Source organism: Protopterus annectens, chromosome 8.part0, assembly GCF_019279795.1.
Source record: "Protopterus annectens isolate FY-2018-M chromosome 8.part0, PAN1.0, whole genome shotgun sequence".
In the NCBI taxonomy this organism is placed as follows: domain Eukaryota; kingdom Metazoa; phylum Chordata; order Ceratodontiformes; family Protopteridae; genus Protopterus; species Protopterus annectens.
This window is the reverse complement of record NC_056741.1, coordinates 1,561,460,996-1,561,481,153: the sequence shown is the minus strand read 5'-3', so window position 1 is coordinate 1,561,481,153 and position 20,158 is coordinate 1,561,460,996. Positions and strand designations below refer to the sequence as shown.

The window sequence follows — 20,158 nt, the reverse complement described above, 5'->3', positions numbered from 1 at the left end:
GGAAGTGCTGGGCATGCCAACCATTGGCAGTGTAGGTCAGCCTGTTTATTGATGGATAATTGAAGCTCCCCAGGAGAAAGGTCTTGGGTTTAATATGAATTTCAGCTAATGAGTTAAGATAGCAGTCATGCTTAGAAGGGGATGTATAGAGGGTGCTGTATAGCTATCTATGGAGTATAAATTAGTCTTATTTAGGGTGAGTTGGACTTGTGTCCTTTAATCTTTCTAATATTCATATTAAACTTTGCCTTCTTATATAATCAATTTAAACAGGACTGTCCATATCATTCTGTTTCCCCAACTCTCACTGTTTCAATTGCCTCTGTGACTCCTGTCATTTCCTCTGCTTCATCTCCACTTGGGCCACAAAAGGAGCCTGTCTTTAAAGGTGCCTCAGTACACTACCCATGTGCCACATATCCCTGAAATCCTTCTTGTCCCACCACCACCACTATCCTCCCTCCCTCTTAAAGGTATTCTTGGTCCTCTCCTCCTCTTCCTCCTACTGTAGTGGAATCCATCCTTACCCATTTATAACTTTGTTTTGCACCTTCCTTATCTCTCCATCTCTCATAACTTTATTTCCATACATGTGTACAATATCTAATCTTTTCCTCTTAATTGTCCTCAACATTTGCATTCTATTAAAATTTTCAAGGCCTCTACATTTTATTGCCATATGCGCCAACTCCCTTGTCTTGACCTCCTTTCCAGTACATAGGAGCTGGATCCCAAGAGTCTTTAGGCATGCCTCAAGGGTGCACCAGTACTCCCTCTCCCTTTGGACAAGATAGGCCAAGGTTGCTGCTGGTCATCCACCTTAACTGCTACTAGATAATATTTAACTCTCCTTACTGACTCCCCTAGGTCTCCCCCCTTACTGCTCTGTCACACATCAATTAGTACTCTACTATGGCAATCACCCCCATGTCTCCCACTAGGCCAGTGTCCACATTAGGGATTCAGCTTTCTTACCTCAGTCTGATGCCTAAGTTTCTGTCACTTTATCTTCTTAGCTCTCATTTTGTTGCACCTCTTTTACAACACTCTATATGTTTCTCTTCCCATTCCCCTTTCTCTCTTCACCTCACCAGAGAGGCACAGAGAGAGCACAAGACAGAATACTCAATGTGAAGGACCATTTGTCTTAGGCCCTTTCCACTTACTAGATTTCACTTCCATGCCTTACTGTCATTACACAGTTTGAGCTTGACATGCCTTTTATCAAGCTAAGTGACCATTAGTATCTCTGACATCTGTCTAGTTCTGGAACACTGTGGACTTCTCTTCTGTAGGCACTTCTCAGGCTATTTTGTCCTGTGAGCCACTCCATTCACTTATCATCCCCCTCTTAGGAAACACCAATTAGTCCATACCACTGTTCTTTTCTCAGCTCAGTGAGTCTTAAACAGTAATCTTTCCATGTATTCTTATCTTCTCAGCACCTCCCTGCCCTCTCTGGCTGACTCCCTATCAATGTACAGACTGTTGGCAGAGTTCTGTTTTGTTCTGCTTCCAAATTACCATATTGGTCACTCACTCTTCTTCTTCCCAAGGGGGATAGTGCCATGTGGCCCATCTGTTGACTCTGCTGTATTTATTGCTGCTATGGCAACACATTTCTCTACACACCTTCACTTCCTTCTCATCCTATCTTGATTCCCCAGCTGCTAGGAAATGTCCCTCAGCATTTCAACATAAAACTTAATGGCCTTCTCTCTAGTGTGGCAATAATGTACCCTGCTCTGCCTAACTGATTCTTATAATTTCTGGATATAGAAAGTGGCCTACAGCCCAGTCTTGCTTCAAATGCCACAGCACTGTGCAGAAGTACCAGTGCCAAAAAGTTTTCAGCCACCCTTAACTTTCACACTGTCCATCATCAGACTCTTCTTTCAGATAGCCTCTCTAAGGATCTGTTTTCTCATTTGATGGCATTCTATCTTAGCAATTATATTCCTGCCCTTTGCATTTGGTCTGCTATTTTTTTGTTTGTTTTTTTTTTGTTTTGTTTTTTTTTTCTCTATCCTGTGTAATCTGTCAACTTATAGAAAAACACCATTTTACTTAGCCAGCTTGCTGAGCCAAACCTACACAAATTTTATCATTTTCCCCCAACTCCTTCTGCCACCCCAAATATTAGAAATATATCCCTTTGGTATATGTTGTCTACATCATCTGTTTCTGCATTCACTTATATGTTTGGACACAACCTCCAGTATTTCTCATTGCTGTCTACTTATCTCTTAATCAACTGAGTTTTGGTCCTTGCACCAATATTTTTATTCAAGTTGCTCAGATTCAGTTTTTCCTGTAGCCCAGTATGGCTTGCATATTTCCCACATCAGCCACAACAACATCTAGCTTCTTTAAAATTACATTATATTTGTTATTTTGGTTTGTCATGTTGCCCTCCTTGTCCCTCCACCTCATAGTAATTATTTTTTTATCATATTATTTTCCTTGTGTAGCCTGGCCCCCATATCACTTTTGAGTTCAGCTTTTTGGGACCTACATATAGTACCTTTCCACTTAGATGTCTCCCACATGCACAACTGCTCCATACTCATTTCTAGCCTCTCATCTCTCTCTCTGTATGAGTTAAATAATAATTAATAAGTAAGCCATTAGTGCTCCTCTAATTATTTTTCTTAAATTTGTTACCTTACAGTGACCATTCTTTTCAGGACTCTTTGGACTCTTCAGATCCACATTGCCTTTCTCCAGCCATCACATACCATTTACACACGTCATCCCATCTCCTCTCCTCATACAGCTATGGATCACTTCTCGTTCTCCCTCTTAGAATCCTTTCTGCTGCCTTACAAGAGGGACCCTGGCCACTAACTATCAAAAACTAATGGGAAGGAGGTATTGGGGATCTTACTGGCTTTCTTTAAATAAGCATGTTAGGAATTTGGATGGAGACATTATCGTAACCCACGTATATGTTTTTTATTATTGCTTGTCCCGAGGAGGACAGATATGCATTACACCTACAGAACTTATGGTTGATTTCTTTGTTGACAATGATACTATGACCTTAGTCAGATTTCTAGAAAGAAGACTTAGGAAAGTAGCCCACAAGTTGGTGAAGCATACTCAGCAAGGATTGAGAATCAGGCACAAAGGGAGTGTGGACTTGGTTTGCTCATTGTATAATATGTGACAGCTGTATGAACAGGATGATATTCCAAAAGCAGTTTTGTTTTTAAAATGTTATAAGGTAGTTGTTTGATAATTTAGGAATTTATATGGAACACTTTAAGAATGTATTGTGTTGGAACTCCTTGTTTCTTTATCAGGAGGCACTTGCACAGTTTGCCACAAATAGCTGGCAATGTTCTCCAAGTGAACTGGGTAGAGGGGCTTGTCAGGGATGCATTATTTCTCTTTTGTTATTTATTTTAATTGTAGAAACCTTTAGTCTTTACCAGAACCAGGGCCAGTGGGAATGGGAGATCTCTTTAGTCAGTAAGGAATATGTGTTAGATGTGTGGATGGAAGGCGACTGCCATAATACTGGGATGGTGCTGATGCAATCACAGGGATTTTGGACACACCTTTGGTAAAGTGGTCAGGCTTTACTTTAATAAGTGCACAACGACCCCCCCCCCCTTAAAATACAGTGCATGATATGATTTGGGATTATGAGCAGTGTGTGGAGCTGAAGAGGATTACGTAGGAATCCAAGAGATATAGAACTGTAGGGAAAGTATTTACTTCAGCATGGACTACTTGAATCTAGAATATAGGAGAATGTTTTCAAGACAGAAGTCAGTAGCCATGGTGGTGCAGTGGTTAGCGTTGTCACCTCACAGCAAGAGGGTCTCCTGTTCGATTCTTGGCTGGAGTGCCTTCTGTGTGGAGTCTGCATGTCCTCCCCATGGTTGAGTGACATTTAAAGACATGCAGGTAGGTGCATGTATGAATGGGTGTGCCTTCTTTGAAGGTTGGATGTCGGGCTGGCAACTCAGTACCATAAAAATCCATTGCTAATCATTAGCAGACCAGTTTCACTGTGGCGACCCCTAAACAGGAAAAGCCAAAATAAAGTTTTCAAGACAGAAGTCAATGCACCTTCCTTTTCTGGATATGATTTCAGCAATAAATATAATGATTCTTTCCAGGTTTCAGTTTGTAGTGAAGGATTTCCCAACCATAGGCAGGGATAGTGTGATTTCAGAGGTTCAGAAATGATGGAGGACTTTCACTAGGATTTCCGCTTTCATTATATTTCACTCTGAAAACTGATATCATCTATGGTTAAAGTGGGAGTTCGGCACACTATGCTAAGGTGTCTACTCTGGTTGACATTTTGTCAGTCAAATCTATTCCTCACCCAACCTGGGATGATGCAAAGGTTTTAGGGATGATTCTTGGGTTCTCAGGGTAGGAGTTTGGAGAGGGGAAGGTGTGGGACCTGGGAGATCCTGAACATACCTCTCACCCTCTTAGAGCAAGAAATCTGGACAAAGCCATAAATAAGAGTGGGACAAAGGCTCAAAAATAGGGACACTTTTTAAGTATGATTCTTACAAACTTAGAAAGTTGATAAAAATAACAGGTTTTGTATTAGCATACATTTTCTAAAGTGTATGAAGTCTGAAACTCAAATGTCTCATTAATTTCAAACTACAGTTTTAAATGATTTGCCACTAATTTGCCAGAAAATCACAAACTTCATAAAAAAATGGACCAAAAGTATGAGACAAAAATTTGGACATTCTGTGAAAATTTGTACAGTTGAGAGAGAGGATCTTGAAGATAAGATAGGTGGCTTGTTAAAAAGTTATTAAGTAAGGATTTAGTGGGATCAGTGTTTGGCAGAGTCTGCATGCCCTCCCTGTAGTCCCGTGGGTTTCCTCCTGGTGCTCTGGTTTCCTCCCACATTCCAAAGACATACAGTAGGTGGACTGAACACTCTAAATTGGCCAGAGGTGCAAGTGTGTGTGTGTGATTGAACGGTATGGATGAGCTACCATGGCAGGGCTAGCCACCCGGTGGAGTAAACCTTGGATCAAGATAATTGTCACTGTTGAAGTGACACCCTGACCTCATGTACAAAATGGGAGAAAGGGGTTGAGGATGAATGGATGGAGTGTTGGGCAGAATATGGTGTAAGCATTAGAAGAATATATTTAGTGAAGGCCCTTACCACCTTCTGGTCAACCTGCTTGGAGTGGGGACTCTTATGTCTGTCTGTCCTGTATAGGGGCCCTGAACATTAGGAAGCCAAGCTTGTTTGTGGGACACAAGTCATCGAACATTCTTGTATGTAATCTCTAGTGCATGACTTGTGGGATTTGTATCGGAAGATTGAGGTTGTAGTCTCCTGGGATTTTTCCTTTTCCTTGAGATGCATAGACCTTGGTGTTGGTATATTGGAGATTGGCCTTCGGATAAACATTTTTTCATTTGCTAAGCCTGCTTACATTTAAGTGCTATTCTCTTTTGTGATCAATTATTTGCAGCAATTTAAAGAGCTGATACATTGTCATGGAGCTAAACATTCTTTTCTCGGTTTTGAAAATTGTGGGGTACAAGCAGGCATAGAGACAATGAGATTTTAGCAGAATTTACAACTAAAAAGCCTCTTACACGATGTCCTTGTGCTTGTCTCCATACTGATAGAAAGCTTACATATGGGTATGATATGTTCACTGCTGACCTCTATGTTACTTTCGGAAGTATCTAATGTGGTAGGAGGGGTACTGAGTCCTATATTTCAATCCACTATGAATAAGCGGAAACAGCAATGTGCTGACCTCTTTCCAAAGGATGACTGGGAAAGGGTACTAGTTTCTTGAAGTTATTGGAGACATATGTCATTGTTAGCTGTTAAAATACAAGCAAGTTCATTTTTGTCATATTTATGAAGATTGTAGAACTATTGTTCTTAAAATATTTTTAATAATTTGGAGCTTTTCTCCCTTGGCCTTCACTGAAAATCAGCTTCTACCCAATCAGACTTTCCCGGTAATCAAATGTCAATAAATAAATAAATACATTTGTGGTAATAACCCCCCATCCGGTATTTTAACAAAAAGAGTTAGCTCTTTCTGTACCAGACCTCTAAAAACTACCTACTTCATGTGATTTGAAACTGCCCTAGTAGCTCAGCTCTACAGGCTTGAACACACGTTGTGGCAGTTTTTGCTTTAACAGTATCTATTCCTCTGCTGCCAGTGTTAATTCTGACTGCTAGAATAAAGTGGGGCACACGGGTATATCACTGGCTTACACAGTTGTCTCTGATTGTAACTGCTTTAATGTTTAGTTACTGGAAATTTCTTCCTGTTGATCTGTCAAAGGATATCCATTATTATGCAGGTAAACTGTCAGAAGTAATGAGATGCAGATGATATCTGGTGAATTTTAGTGAAATTTTAATTTCTGCATTGTTAGGATGGTTTGATTTAATGTTATATTGCTGCAGTTATTACTTACATTGTTATGTTTTGTTTGCATTTGAGATGGTTTTGATTAGATTTTCAATATGGCTGTAGGTGGAGAAAAATAGAAGTGTGACACAATGGAAACCACAAACACTGCAATATATGCATCAGAAACAATCACTGAAACCGAAGTAATTGTCAAATAGGACCATCCAATTCCAATCAACAGAAATAGGAGAGAAAGTCAAGATGATGTTATTGGAGAAAGGACAAAGGTACCATTTTATAAAAATATTGAATAACTCATAGGAAAGAGAATTACTCATTGAAACAGGTGAATTACTCATACAAGTAGTGAATAACTCATTGGAACATTGAGCAGTAGTGACTACACTATCTTGTGTATAAAGACTTATAACATTCTAATCTCCAAACAGAAAACAGAAGTCTGATCAATGAAGAACAAGAACATAGCTCCAACAGCCAAGGAAGAAACTTAGCTAATAACAATAAACTTGCAAATAAATATGCTATCAATGCACACATTTTTTTTTTCTTTCTTACATTTTTCAGTCTCCCCTCAGCTGTTCCCTAAGCCCTGTACTCCTAAACTGGGTCTGATGAACCAGACTGTCCTTGTCCAGACTTGCTCTCACCCATGGTTGGGGCTGCTGAGGAGACTGAAGTACCCTGGGGCAGTATTACACTGCCTACATTCCTGACCAAGGGCACACCCATCCCATCCCAGGAAAAGATGTGCAGTGGGCATTGCTGCCATATTATCCCTTCTCTGCATTAAGATGGCCACAGGCCCCTCCCCAAGGATCAACCATAAAGTGTGCCCCAAGTGCATGTACCCTCCTCAGAATGAGAATTGCCATCATCCCCACCTGTGCTGTCAACCATCTGAGCCATTAATAGAACATGAGTTGCCTGGGCTATAGTTAGGGCTCTGTCCATCTAAAGCACTGGTGCAGGCTAGATACTTTCATATACATTAAATCATGACGTAATCTTGAGTATGTAGTAGGTGCAAAGGAGATCAGTTTTTGGAAATATTGAAAATAAAATACTACTCCTTTCATGAATTTTAATGTGGTCTAACTTTGGAATGTAATCATTTTCTGCCATAGCACTGAAAAAACGTAAACAGTCATACAAATTAAATGTACTACAAACCCTTAAAATCTGCGCAAATTAAACTAGTGGCAACACAAAACTATTTACATAATACTGAAGACATAGGCAAACTATAATTTGTAGTATACTGTGCTTGACAGGAGTATACAAGTCAGTTTTTGGAGCGCATTATTTCTGTGTTACAGACATACCCTGGTGGGCAATCAGCACATTGCTCTACCCTCTTCAGTCCAGTGATGTTACTGTATGTGCCTGGTGGACAAGGAGATGGAATTGCAGAACCATCTGGACAGAAACTTCCTTCAGGACAGATACCACTTCCTAGTCCATCCAGTGGTGTCTGAAATTAAAATGATGAAATTACCACACTGTCCAGAGGGGAAAAAAGGCAATATTAGTTCTGTGGTACATTGTATATTACAATATGTTTTATGGAAAAAATGTTTATATCTAAACTTTTATTCAGATATATCAAAATATGTTATCAGTAGTAGTTATGCAGTGTCCAATCCCACAAAAAAGTGATTTGTATGGTTGTCTCTTAAATAATATGATATGCAAACATGCTTGCCTAGCATTATAACAATGCAGTCACAGTACTCTCTGACAAAATAATTGCAGATATATAAAAAAACTGTGGAGATGTCTGCTAGCCTGTGTTATCACTCTCACTGAGCATAAAGTTCCTTAATGTCACATCAGAGTTTTTTTAGGTCTGACAAAGTGAACCTCTGTCTGGCAAGCAAGGAACAAGAGGGAAATGACAGGAATTGCAACTGGGGCTGTAACTTTGACAGACAGGTGCCTTTTATAAACAAAACTATGCAGAAACCACGCTTCATTTAAAGACACTAAAGTTTGTTTATGAAAAGACACCATACGGCCATGTGACTACATGCAATAAATTTAAAGCGAAAGTGTAAAATTATACAGTACATTTTCCAAAACAGGTTCTTAATTCTAGTGTTTATAATGAGCCATGAGTGAGAAAGGTGAATATTAAATTGGTGTTTGCAATATTTAAAAGTAGAATTAATATTCACGTTACCTCCTGGCTTATCTTACTTTTCTGCAACATTTACTTCTTTCATCGACTGGTCTCATCTCCAGAACTCAAGTTAGTGAGAAACCTGGACTTCTAATACCTATAACCAAGAACCCTTACTTCCAGCATCCTAGGGTTAAGCTTTGAACTCTTGTCAATCTTACCTTCATATTACTATATCGCTTTTCAGGGGGCTGATTTCCAGGGTAAAATTACCTTTACTTTTTATTTATTTATTTTTTTCCATTTAAGTCAGACACCTTCTCCCCAAAGAATGTCAGAATTTTGTTTGCAATTAAGTTTTTCAGAGAAAAACCTTTGAAAACAGCAAGTTTACAAAATCATTTTTAAACTTCTGACTGGCTTCAACAGTAAGGAATGAATTTCAGACATTTAAAATATCAAGTACAAAATCTGACCAGATAAGTTAGCTTTGGTTTTGCAGCATTTTTAACTGACTAAAAAAGTGTCCATTACAAAATAATAAACTTCAAAGTGTAAAGTACAATATGAAGTAATAAGGAAACACTTCTATTTCATGATTAATTCAGTTAGTTAAGAGTATCATGTGGCATGCTAATATTGCAATACTTAATTCAAAATCATGCAGTAGTTAACAGGATTATATGGCAGGCTAATATTATGAGGGTTCTATTACATTATTGAAAGATAATGTAATCGAATCATCAGAACTTCAAAATGGTTTCAGAGGGTTGGGAGGGTGGCCTAATGGTTAAGGTGTTTGCCTTACAAACACAAAGTACAGAGTTTGAATCTCACAGGGGATAATTGGCTAGGCTTAAAATGTCTCGCAAGGGACTATCTATGAACCTATTTTGAATATTGCATTGTGGGATCGCAGTACAGTGAGGATTGGAATATTTACCCTTTCCTCACTGTAGTGCGATCTTGGAGTTGGAATATATATTTAGCGGGGGGTGTGGGGCACAGCCCCCCACAATACAAGCTTCGAAATGCTGCCATTTCAAATTTTTGATGGTTTGATTACGTTATTTTTCAATAATGTAATATGAACCCATATTATGATACTTAATTCAAAAACATACAGTAGTTAAGAGTATTATGTGGCAGGCTAATTTTACATACAGTAGTTGAGTATTATGTGGCAGGCTAATATTGCGATACTTAATTCAAAAACATATAGTAGTTAAGAGAACATTTGTACATCTGGATTCTGACATGGTTTGTAAATCTGGTCATATTCAGCTGATTCAAATAACACTGGGTATCAAATGTAAATGCAACACTGTTGGTGGGACTTGATGCAGAGAAAGCATTTGACAGAGTAAGCTAGGACTTTATGACCATGGCAATGGAAGCCTTTGCATTTCCTGAAAAAAAAATTATAAGGTTGATTAGGAGGATATATGAGGGATCAAAGGTGAAAATTAAAGTGGGTGGGGTCGTTTTTGATCATTTCTGCTTGAGCCGAGGAACCGGGCAGGGGTGTTCCTCTTTCCCCTTTGTTACTTGCATTATATTTAGAACTATTGGCAAAGAAAGTAAGGGACTCAGAAATTCAACGATATAAATGGTATGGTAGTCAAGAAAAGCTGCATGTATTTGCAGATATTATTTTATACTTGACAAAACCAGAAAGAGACATTACAGTGTTGTGGAACATTTTGAGACAGTTTAAGATCTTTTCAGGATACAAAATTAATGAAGCTAAAACAAAGGCAATAGTGGTAAATTATGTACCCACTCAGAAATTGGTTTGGCAATATTCTTATTTATGGGGATATGATAAATGAAGTATTTAAGAGTATGGATTAAAAATGATTCTGGTGTGGCAGCTAAGGATATGTAGGAAGAGACTAAAAAGATAATACAAAAACTGAGAAAATGGAAGCTTTGTTATATGGATATGGATAGTAAGATACAAGCAGTCGAAATATTTTTAGTCCCTTTAGTCTTATACATAGGTCAGGCATATTATCAACTAGAGGAGAAGTTGTGGATAGCAATTAATAAAGACCTGAAGGACTTTATCTGTGAGGGGAAGACAGCAAGAGTCAAGTGGGATAAGCTCCTCACCTGCAACTTCACAGAAGTTGAAGGGTTGGGAGGGTGGCTTAATGGTTAAGGTGTTTGCCTTGCAAACACAAGGTGTAGAATTTGAGTCTCACAAGGGATAATTGGCTAGGCTTAAAATGGCTCACAAGGGCAGTTAGCTTAGTACTAATCTATGAACAGTTACAGAAAAGAAGGTGCTACAAAGAGTGGTGAGGGTTGCAGAGAAGGTAGCAGGTTCTAGTCTTCCATTGATACACCTTTATTCTGCAAGAAGCATTCAGAAGGCCACTAAAATAATACAGGACAATATGCATCCTGCGCATGGAGTGTTTAAGTATCTAAATTAGGAAGGAGATGTCGCAGCATCTGCTGCAGAACTACAAGATTCAGTAACAGTTTCTACCCTACAATGATTAGACTTCTGAACTCGGCACTAGTCCCAAACGTCTGGACACATAAGTCAATTTTTATTTATTTGTACAATATATACTTACATATATTCTAAGTAAGTGCAATATTTATTTATTATATCCACAGTCAGTATTATTTGGCGTTCGAAAGACATGCGTGAATGGGTGTGCCTTTGTTGAAGGTTGGGCATCGGGCTGGCACCTCGGCACTGTAAAAATCTACTGCCAATCATTAGCGGACTGGAGTTCTGCTGTGGTGACCCCTAACTGGGAAAAGCCGAAAGAAGTACAACAACTCTAGTGCAATATTAGACAAATAACTTATGCATTTCAATCTGTAGTGTGTTTTGTATTACTTTAAATAGGGTAGTCAGTTTAACTCAGGAGAAGGTATCTTTTGTGTATGAGTGTTGGTAAATGTCTCTGGTCTTTCTTTTGTGAATTGGGAGTAGTATTGTATTTGTCAGTTATCTTATTCCTGTACTTGTATGTGTTGTTTCACTTTGCTTTGTAATCTCAAGAATTGGGGTGATGACCGAAATTTCATTTAGACTAAATGTGTGTAGTTCTAAATAACAATAAAGTTTAGTTTGACTTTGACTGATTCTTTCAGTATAGCAGGGCAGATTGGGATTACCTAATTTGAAGGGGTATTTCAGAGCCACACCGTTAAGGCTGCACTACATAGCACAAGCAGAAAGTTATAATTCAAAGTGGAAAGGGATGATGTTGAAACAGAGGGGAAGCTCAAGAAACAAGGAGAGGCTGGGATTTTGGATGCAGGCCTTTAAGGAGAACAATAATCATACAGAATATTATATCCATAAAGTAGCCGAAAATAGACATAAGCCAACACGGGAATGGAGAAAGGAGATTCTGCTAATAGGGATGACTGCAATTAGGGGTATAGACAATAGGCAAGAGGGGTCTGAAATTTATTGGAGAAAACTGGCAAAGGAACAAAGGTATTGGGTGCAAATAACTGGAGAGGGAAAGATGATAGAATGGGAAGATGCCAAGAATTTATTTGGACTGCAGGTTAGAGATTTCCTTCCTGATCAAGAATTGATATCAGAGTATAGGCAAATATAAAGAAATGGGGGAGGGGGGTCCTAAGCAAAAGACCTGCACTGGTAGAGTTTTAATAGACTCTAGAACAAAAGCTGCCATTAAAGATTTATAATTAGTAAAGCATATGAAATATTGCATGATAACTAGAAGACTCATTCAGAGGAAGTTAGAAAAGATTGGGAAGAGAGATTGAATAAACAATTCACAAAGAAACAATGGGAAGTTATATGTATGTCTCCCAAATATGCAAAAAGTCTAAAAAATGTAGGACTTTTGTTTGGAAATGTTTACATAGATATTTTTATACTCCAAGTAGACTCCAAAGAATTTTTCTTCAGGTAGATAGCAAATGTTGGAGGTGTGATGGGGAATAAAGAGTTAATTGGGAACATATTTTCTGGGAGTGCAATGAGTTGGCAGACTCTAAGGATTCCCTGCAGGATGCACTGTTGAAGGTGCTGGGTGGCCAGATTGGTGTGACAAGGGAGATGATTTTTCTGAGCTATGGTACAGAATTGGAAATTGCACAGACATGGTAAGGCCTTGCTGTCTCTAATTATTGTGGCTGCCAAAAAACAGTTACTAGAAAATGGAAATCAAAATCTAAACCAACTGTATTAGAAGTAGTGAATATAATAACGGAGATAAATTAACTGGAATTGAGATCTTTAGTAAAAGGTAAGAGCAAACTACATAGGAAAAAAATAGGAATTGGGGGAACACTACATAACAGGGGAGGAATGAGGTTTAAAAGAAGGCAGGACTTAAATTAGCTTGTATGACTGAAAATGATTGGGTGGATTATAAGTGATGTATAATGTTTGCAACTGGGAGTGTGTCAGTATAGTATGTGATGTAAAATGCTTGCAACTAGGATTGTGTTGGTGTGGTTTGTTTTCATTTATATATAAATGCATGATTACTTATGTCATAAGTGATGGTTTAACAAAGATGTTTCTTGTTTAAGAAAGGGGCAGGAATTGAATAATTGATATAATGTTTCTTAGGTTATGTGTTACATAGCAGTATATGTGAAGCATAATGTTTATTAATGTTAACTTGTTAATACAGTTTGATTAACTTTATATAAATGTAAATATGCCTACATCACAAGTGATAATTCAATAAAGGTGTTTAAAAATGTAAATGTAACACTAAAGATATCTAAGATGTACTTTTTACAATTTATGGATGCGTAAATTAAGAGGTATAAGAGGCAGCTACTGTAATTTTATAAGGAAGTTAAAGAAGTAAGAAAGAAATAATTAAGGAAAAGTCGAAAGAACATCAGGAATGATTTTAAAAATATGTATAATGCAGCTTTCAATTGAACAGTTAGAAAGTTTAATGATGAGACTAAAGTAAACTGGGATGCATTTTATAAAAATAAAGAATGTATACAGAATGCTGTGTAAGGAGTGGAACAAAATCTTAGCGTGTAAAGGAAATAATTCAAGAAGATGGAAGGTATCTGATGAGTTACGGTAAGAAATATAGAAAAAGTACTTGACAGAAGGAAGCCGGAGGACTGGATCCTACTGCTGGATGAACGAGCCAGTGGTTGAGTTTATTTGGTATCAAATACAATACTAAGAATACTACAGCTGCAAGGCTAAAAGTGAGAAATGTTCATTAAGACAAGCAGAGGCAGCAAAAGTAATTCTGCAGGTCACTATACAAAATTTCTTCCCACACTATTCCACTTAAATAGTATTAGTAAAAAGATCAGAGGCAACTACAAGAGATTGATAACTAATTAAATTTAAGAGAGAGGGATATTACATTTCTTAAAACTCTCCTAATCATTTTCCTTTTAAAACACATTTAAACCAACAGCATCATTAAATCCTAAGCACTTTGTGAAGTCAAAATTCAGCAGCTATTTTGTTTTATATAAAACCATAGGATTTGTAGGGTTTGCAATCAACTGCTGTCAGCTAAACTAAATTCCAAAATGTCTAGCTTAAAGATTTTTTAGTTTATGATTCCTAATAACATAAAAAGTGTTCTCTAATTCTTAAAAAAGAAAACTATGCTCAGTCTAACCAATATAATATGCTGAGCAAGTATAAGTAATTATATGCGCTAGGAATACCAAAGTAAAATCTGCATATTAGAGCAATCTCAGTAGTTCAGCAGGTTGCACACTTGCCTTTGGTACTGGAAGATCAAAAGGCTATGGATTTTATTCCCACTCTAGGGAGTTGGATTAATTTCCCTATACAGGCACTACAGTGCAGTATGGGGGAGGGGTGGAGTTCCCCTACCCAGTGTGGCATCCTTTGGATGAGATGTTAAACCAAAGCCCCATCTGCTTGAGCTGGTGGGAGTTCATGTGCTTGTAAAACATCCCAGTGCTCTTAGGGGAAATTCCCAAATGCCTTGGCCATAGTTCCCCTAGTCAGTATGAATATTCCCTTGGTTTTCTTCTGAAAAGAGGCAACTGGCCTATTGGGAGTAACCCAGTCAACAATAAAAAAACTGCATAAAAACACTTAAAGCAAGACTCTAGATCAGCAAACAAATTAGTTACATGAATACATGAACACGCTGAAGACTTCCTACATTTGAAAGTTCCATGACAATTTCCCTCATTTTTAGGTATTCATTGTATTATAGTACTTTACTTAAATATTCCTTTAGGTTGCACACCCTTTTATACAAGAACACAGCTCTATTACTAAGAATTTCAGCAACCACAGAATTTGTCATTCCTGTGTCCCAATACTTTTTACGTGATCTGCTTGCTTAATCGTATGCATTTTATGCATTTTTTTTCTTCAGGCAGAAGACTTAATGTTGACACTGCTGCTGCTTAAATGGGTTTGATATACCTTTCTCTAACCTTCCTCTTTCATAAGATTAACAAGGTACAAATGCTAACATAATTGCTGTCTTTTAAAATATCTTGATTACAATAACCTTCATAAGAGGTATTTTCAGGACATGTCAGAGGTGGTAACTACTGTACATCAGTTTCCTTTGTACACAGTTTACTTGAAAGTTAACATCCAGTTTCTAGAATAAATATAGCTAATCTTTGAAGATTCATAACATTTTTTCAAAAATGCAATAAAATTCATTAATCTACTTTCATCATGACAGAACACCCAACTGCATCATCAGTGAAATGAGCAAAACATATTATATTTTCTTACAATGTCAGTAATGTTTCTTACTTTCTCTTCAAAGACAATATAAGCAGAAATATAACTGGGGGAATGGGAGTACTCATGACTAGTCCACATCTTTATAAATAATATTCTTGATTGAGCTCAAAACATATTGCTAAGTATTAACTCAAAATAATATGCACATGCTAACAAATTTCTAGACAAGATAATAAATAACCACTGTGGGTCCTTAATCTTTCTTCATGTGTAATACTGATCTGTAAAGAACTGACGTAATCTGTGGTAAGGAAAATATCCTTATCATTAACAGTATTTCAGACGTTAACCAACAGTTCTGGGATATCATTTATTATACCATGATCCCCCAAAAAATAGTTAGTTTTTCTTCTTCGTAATTGTATATAATAATAATATTCTGAACTTCTTCTGGGTGGTAAGTGTAAAATTGGCCGCTTTGGCTCGGTTGGTTTCTCGGCCCTGGGACCAAACCACCTCGCCACCCGTATAGTAATTACCCACACCCAGGCGTGGGTTATTGCTATATAAAACCATGTCTTTCTAACAAATGACTTTGACATAAAATCTATAATATTAAATATAGGTTTTGTATTATAACTGATGCACGCTACAGTGTGCCTAAATGGAGGGAATTCATCACTTTTGTGCACCTTGGGTGATCCCATTCATGTGAGCACATAGAAACACACTGCTCTTAATGTAAGAATAAAATATCTCTGATAAGGGACCACTATATAAACAAGCACTGATCTTACAGTCACAGTAATGACTACATGACTAAAATAATTAAATCCAACTTTCTGGTAAACAATTTTATTATTAAGCAACTCATTCATTCTCTGTAAATAATGATCTTTTCAACAGCAACTAAGCCACCCTTGTTGACTTGTCTAATGCTTCAAACTTAAAACTTGCTAATGTTTCAATTTCTCTTTTCCTTACATTACCATTTATGAAGCATTTTAATAAGGCAGTGATTGGAATATTTTAGCTACCTTCAATTACATTTTCTGTTTCTTTCTAGCTTTTAATAGATGTTCCTCAGGTTTATGCAGCTATTAGAAGACCTACTCATCCATTTGTGAATTCAGGTGGTTTTGAATTTAAGTTTCGGAACTTTGAACTTTTAGTTGCATTTAATGATTATATTTTGACAGAGATTTCCAGAAGAATGGAAAGAAGCACTTTTGGTTACCAGTGTTTGAAAAGCATGGGAAAAATATGGTCGAGAAAGATATGGACAAGAACTTTGCACAGTTAATGTACAGGATTAAGGCTCTGACCTGCTGACAACTGCTTCCTGTAGTCAAGGGTACATGGTTCAATTCCTTCTCCCTACATCTGCTTGCTGTGTGATTCTGGGCAAGTCACTTTGTCAGATAGTGCTTTTAGGTCATCCATGAAAAGGGAAACTTTTGTCCAGTGTTCTTAAACAAGTTGCAAACAGATACAAATTAAAGAATAAATAAAAAGTAGTATATTATTGTAGCTTTGTTAACACTTTTAAAATATATGAACAACTGAAGGGTGAAGCAATTAAAAATATACTAAGAAGAAAATACATTTATGTATGATTTTCAGCATGGCTTAAGGGAAGGATTTCAATGCAAACTGCTGTGAATTTATAACCCCTATGACAAACTGAAAACTAGTATTGGTCTGCTCATAGGTGCAAGGCTTTTGGGATGATTGATCATGATGAAGTTACTACATGGAGTAACATCAGCAGTATTATAGCTGACGTGATGGTGGTATTCATAGTCATTGCACTTATGTGTAGAGAGAGAGCAGCAAGATGCAGCTTCAACACTATAATTAGACACTGTTTGTACTTAGATGCAACTATTCTGGACAGCTTAAGAAAAACCTATGCAAATGAGACTTTTTTATTTGTTTTACAATTGATGAAGATAACTTGCTTTAACTGCCTGCCTGGCAATTTCTCATCCTGAGTTGCTTGTCTTGGCCAAGCCAAAACTGCAGGCAACCGGCAGCGCTGACTGGCCGGGAAGGTGCAGATATAGACAAAGATTAATGCATTATCTCTTTGCTGATCAAGAAATTCTTGACAGATTCAGAGTGGGCATGTATATTTTAAGAGCTTTAATGAGAATGCATGGCCCACAGATGAGGACTGGGAAGATGAATGGTCCACCTACACCTGTGGACACCTTGGTATACAGCCCTCACTATACTTGCAATGGGTCCTTTCATATACAAACTGAGGACGCACTGGGTGTTGTAAAGACTTCTGCCTCAAGGATACTTCAGCAGTTCCTTGACATACTCCTGGCACATGTGGTTCAGTATATTTATCTCTCAGTGTCACCTCTGGACTAAGCCACATTTTCCAGAGGAGCTTGATGCAACAGATTGCACCCATGTTGCCATTGGGGCCCCCTACTGGACCATGGGGAAAATGGTACTGGAACAGGAAGGGCTACTATTCCATCAACTACCAGGTAGTATGTGATGCATGAGAGTGCATCACTGTGTTGGCCCTGCATGCTGACACTGCTGATGATTTTCATATCTGGCACACTAGCTCACTCACCTTTTCTTCCTGCATGGCAGGATATCCTATGTTCATCTTGTTGGTAAGTTCAAACTTTTTAATTTTATTAATTTCTGTACGTATAATTTGGTATATGTTTTTCTTGTTAGTAAAGTCCTCTTCATTTATACCCCCCACCCTTTTTATGTTTTGCTGGTGATTCAGTCTGCCCACTTGAAACCCAGCTGATGACACCAGTCTGTAATTCTAGAGAAACTGCTAAGGAAAGCAGCAACACCACCTTGTCCCAGACACTGATTGTCATCATCGGGTGAATATTTGGCCTGGTGAAACCCCATTTCTGTTGCCTGGAAAAGACTGGTGTGCCCTTCAGTATGACCCTGTTATTGCATGTTTAATCTTGTGATGTGTTCTGCACAAAATAATTATGTGCTGACTTGGTACTCATCTGTCCCATGAAGGACATGCAGCTCCCACCACTGTTCCTTCAATTAGTGATGACTACAATGGGTGCCATCTGATGGCAACATCAAGAGACCCCTTGTGACAGGCTTATGCACAGCACCTGGCTACATAGGCAAAGAGACAGTATCTAATCCACCATTATGGGCTATGGCATTAAGGTATTTCTACCTTTACTTTATTATGATATAGATTAATCCTGATGCATGCAGTGTTACCTGTGGGCAATGCTGAGTGGTGCATGACCTACTGTCACTGCACATCAGAGAGTTTTTCTATTATGTAAATACTTTTTTATGCTGATCCACTGTGATGCTGAACTGACAATCGTTACCAGTTTAGCTATTGCAAAGAACATAAAGACAACTGTTTTTTTTAAGAATAAAGTTATTGGAAAGCACTGTATTTTTATACCACGAATGTATCATTGTTTATTACCTCTCAGTTTGTTAGGCTGCATTGCAAGTAATAACATAAAGAATGAGTATTTTGTGATACTGCACATCAGATTAGGTGTGTGTGTGTGTGTGTGTGTGTGTGTGTGTGTGTGTGTGTGTGTGTGTGTGTGTGTGTGTGTGTGTGTGTGTGTGTCATCAGAACTATTAAGTAATGTGAAGTGGTAACAGTGCTAGTTTTGTTGGCAGGAGTGATGACAGTATCAAATGTATGTCCCTCGTTGTACATCCCTACATTTATTACCCAAATAACAGTATTTGGAGTAATATTTATCAGAACTGAAAGACAGCCTGCCCCCCAATAATATTTTGCATTTTTCACATTCTGCATAGTGACGTCAACATATTGCACATTATAAGTAGTCTATATTTTATCCTCGCCTGCATCTTATAAGTGTGTTTTTCAACGCAGTTATACATCTAATGTGTTATACACAGTGTCTTCTAATGATAGGCAATTATCCTAGTGATTATGAGCAAGGACTGGAATGAGAGCTTGATGCTGAGTTACTGAGATGCCATGACCTTCTGGATACAGGGTAACTTCTAGATTGTGATCTGACAGTGCTGTGGTACTCGAATGTGAGGTTCTACCTTGTTGTTACAGAAGGCTGAGTCCTGCTTTCCTTCTTTTGTGTTATTTCACTTGTACATGTTGTAGCACTACTGGGAAACTCGCATGCTGTGTGGCCTGCTCACTCCTCATGTGTGCAGTCATTCCTCTTTCCACATCCAGGTGCATTTCCTATTTGAGTCTGGTAAGTTTTTGCCACTGTGTGTATCGAAGTGCAGATGGGTGCTGTGTGTGCCACCATACTGTGCATGTGGCTCATGATGGCAGTATTCGTGGCTTGCACCATTCCCATGTACTTATGAAATTCTTCACATATACCCTGCAGTACTCTAATCATATCTACCTGACTTTCTGTGGCAGTGTTTTGACCCTGAATAATGCAATGGCACATCTGCTGCTAGCATCCAAGGCCTCGTGTGACTCTGGAGCTAGTTGTGACATATGTCTTCTCCCAGCACTCCTTTACACAAGTGTCACAGTAAGTACTGCTAACTGTGAAATAGTAGTATCTTCCTGAACATGCTCTTGTAGTTCACAAGACACTGGTATGAAGCTATGCAGTGCCCCCTCCCCTTCAGGTTGTAATGTTATATCTTCATTGAGTTTGTTGTGTGAGCTCATATCTGCTGTGGGCTGTGGGGTCCTGCTAGTCCACTATGTGACTGTGTACCACTGTCCTCAGGCTGTGTCATGAATATGAGAATTATAGCATTATTGATGATAGCCATTGTGCTGTCAGCTTCAGTATGAAAGACACAAGAAAGTATGTTTTATACTGCCTGGAACTTAAAGTTACATTTGTAATCTTATCACTTAGTGCAACCTGTAAAACCCAAAGCCAGGATAGCCAGCAGCCAAACCTTTCCCCCTCCCAACCAACAGACTAAATAATCTTATTC

General features: G+C 38.1%; 1 protein-coding gene across 1 annotated transcript in view; it reads right to left on the bottom strand.

Moving 5' to 3' along the window:
- Positions 1–20,158, bottom strand: part of LOC122809546 (neurogenic locus notch homolog protein 1-like) — a 2,715,638-nt gene that overhangs the window by 222,679 nt on the left and 2,472,801 nt on the right. Inside the window, exon 19 of the mRNA XM_044081127.1 lies at positions 7,730–7,878. Coding sequence (XP_043937062.1) covers positions 7,730–7,878 — 149 coding nt within the window. The remainder of the gene's footprint in view (positions 1–7,729; positions 7,879–20,158) is intronic.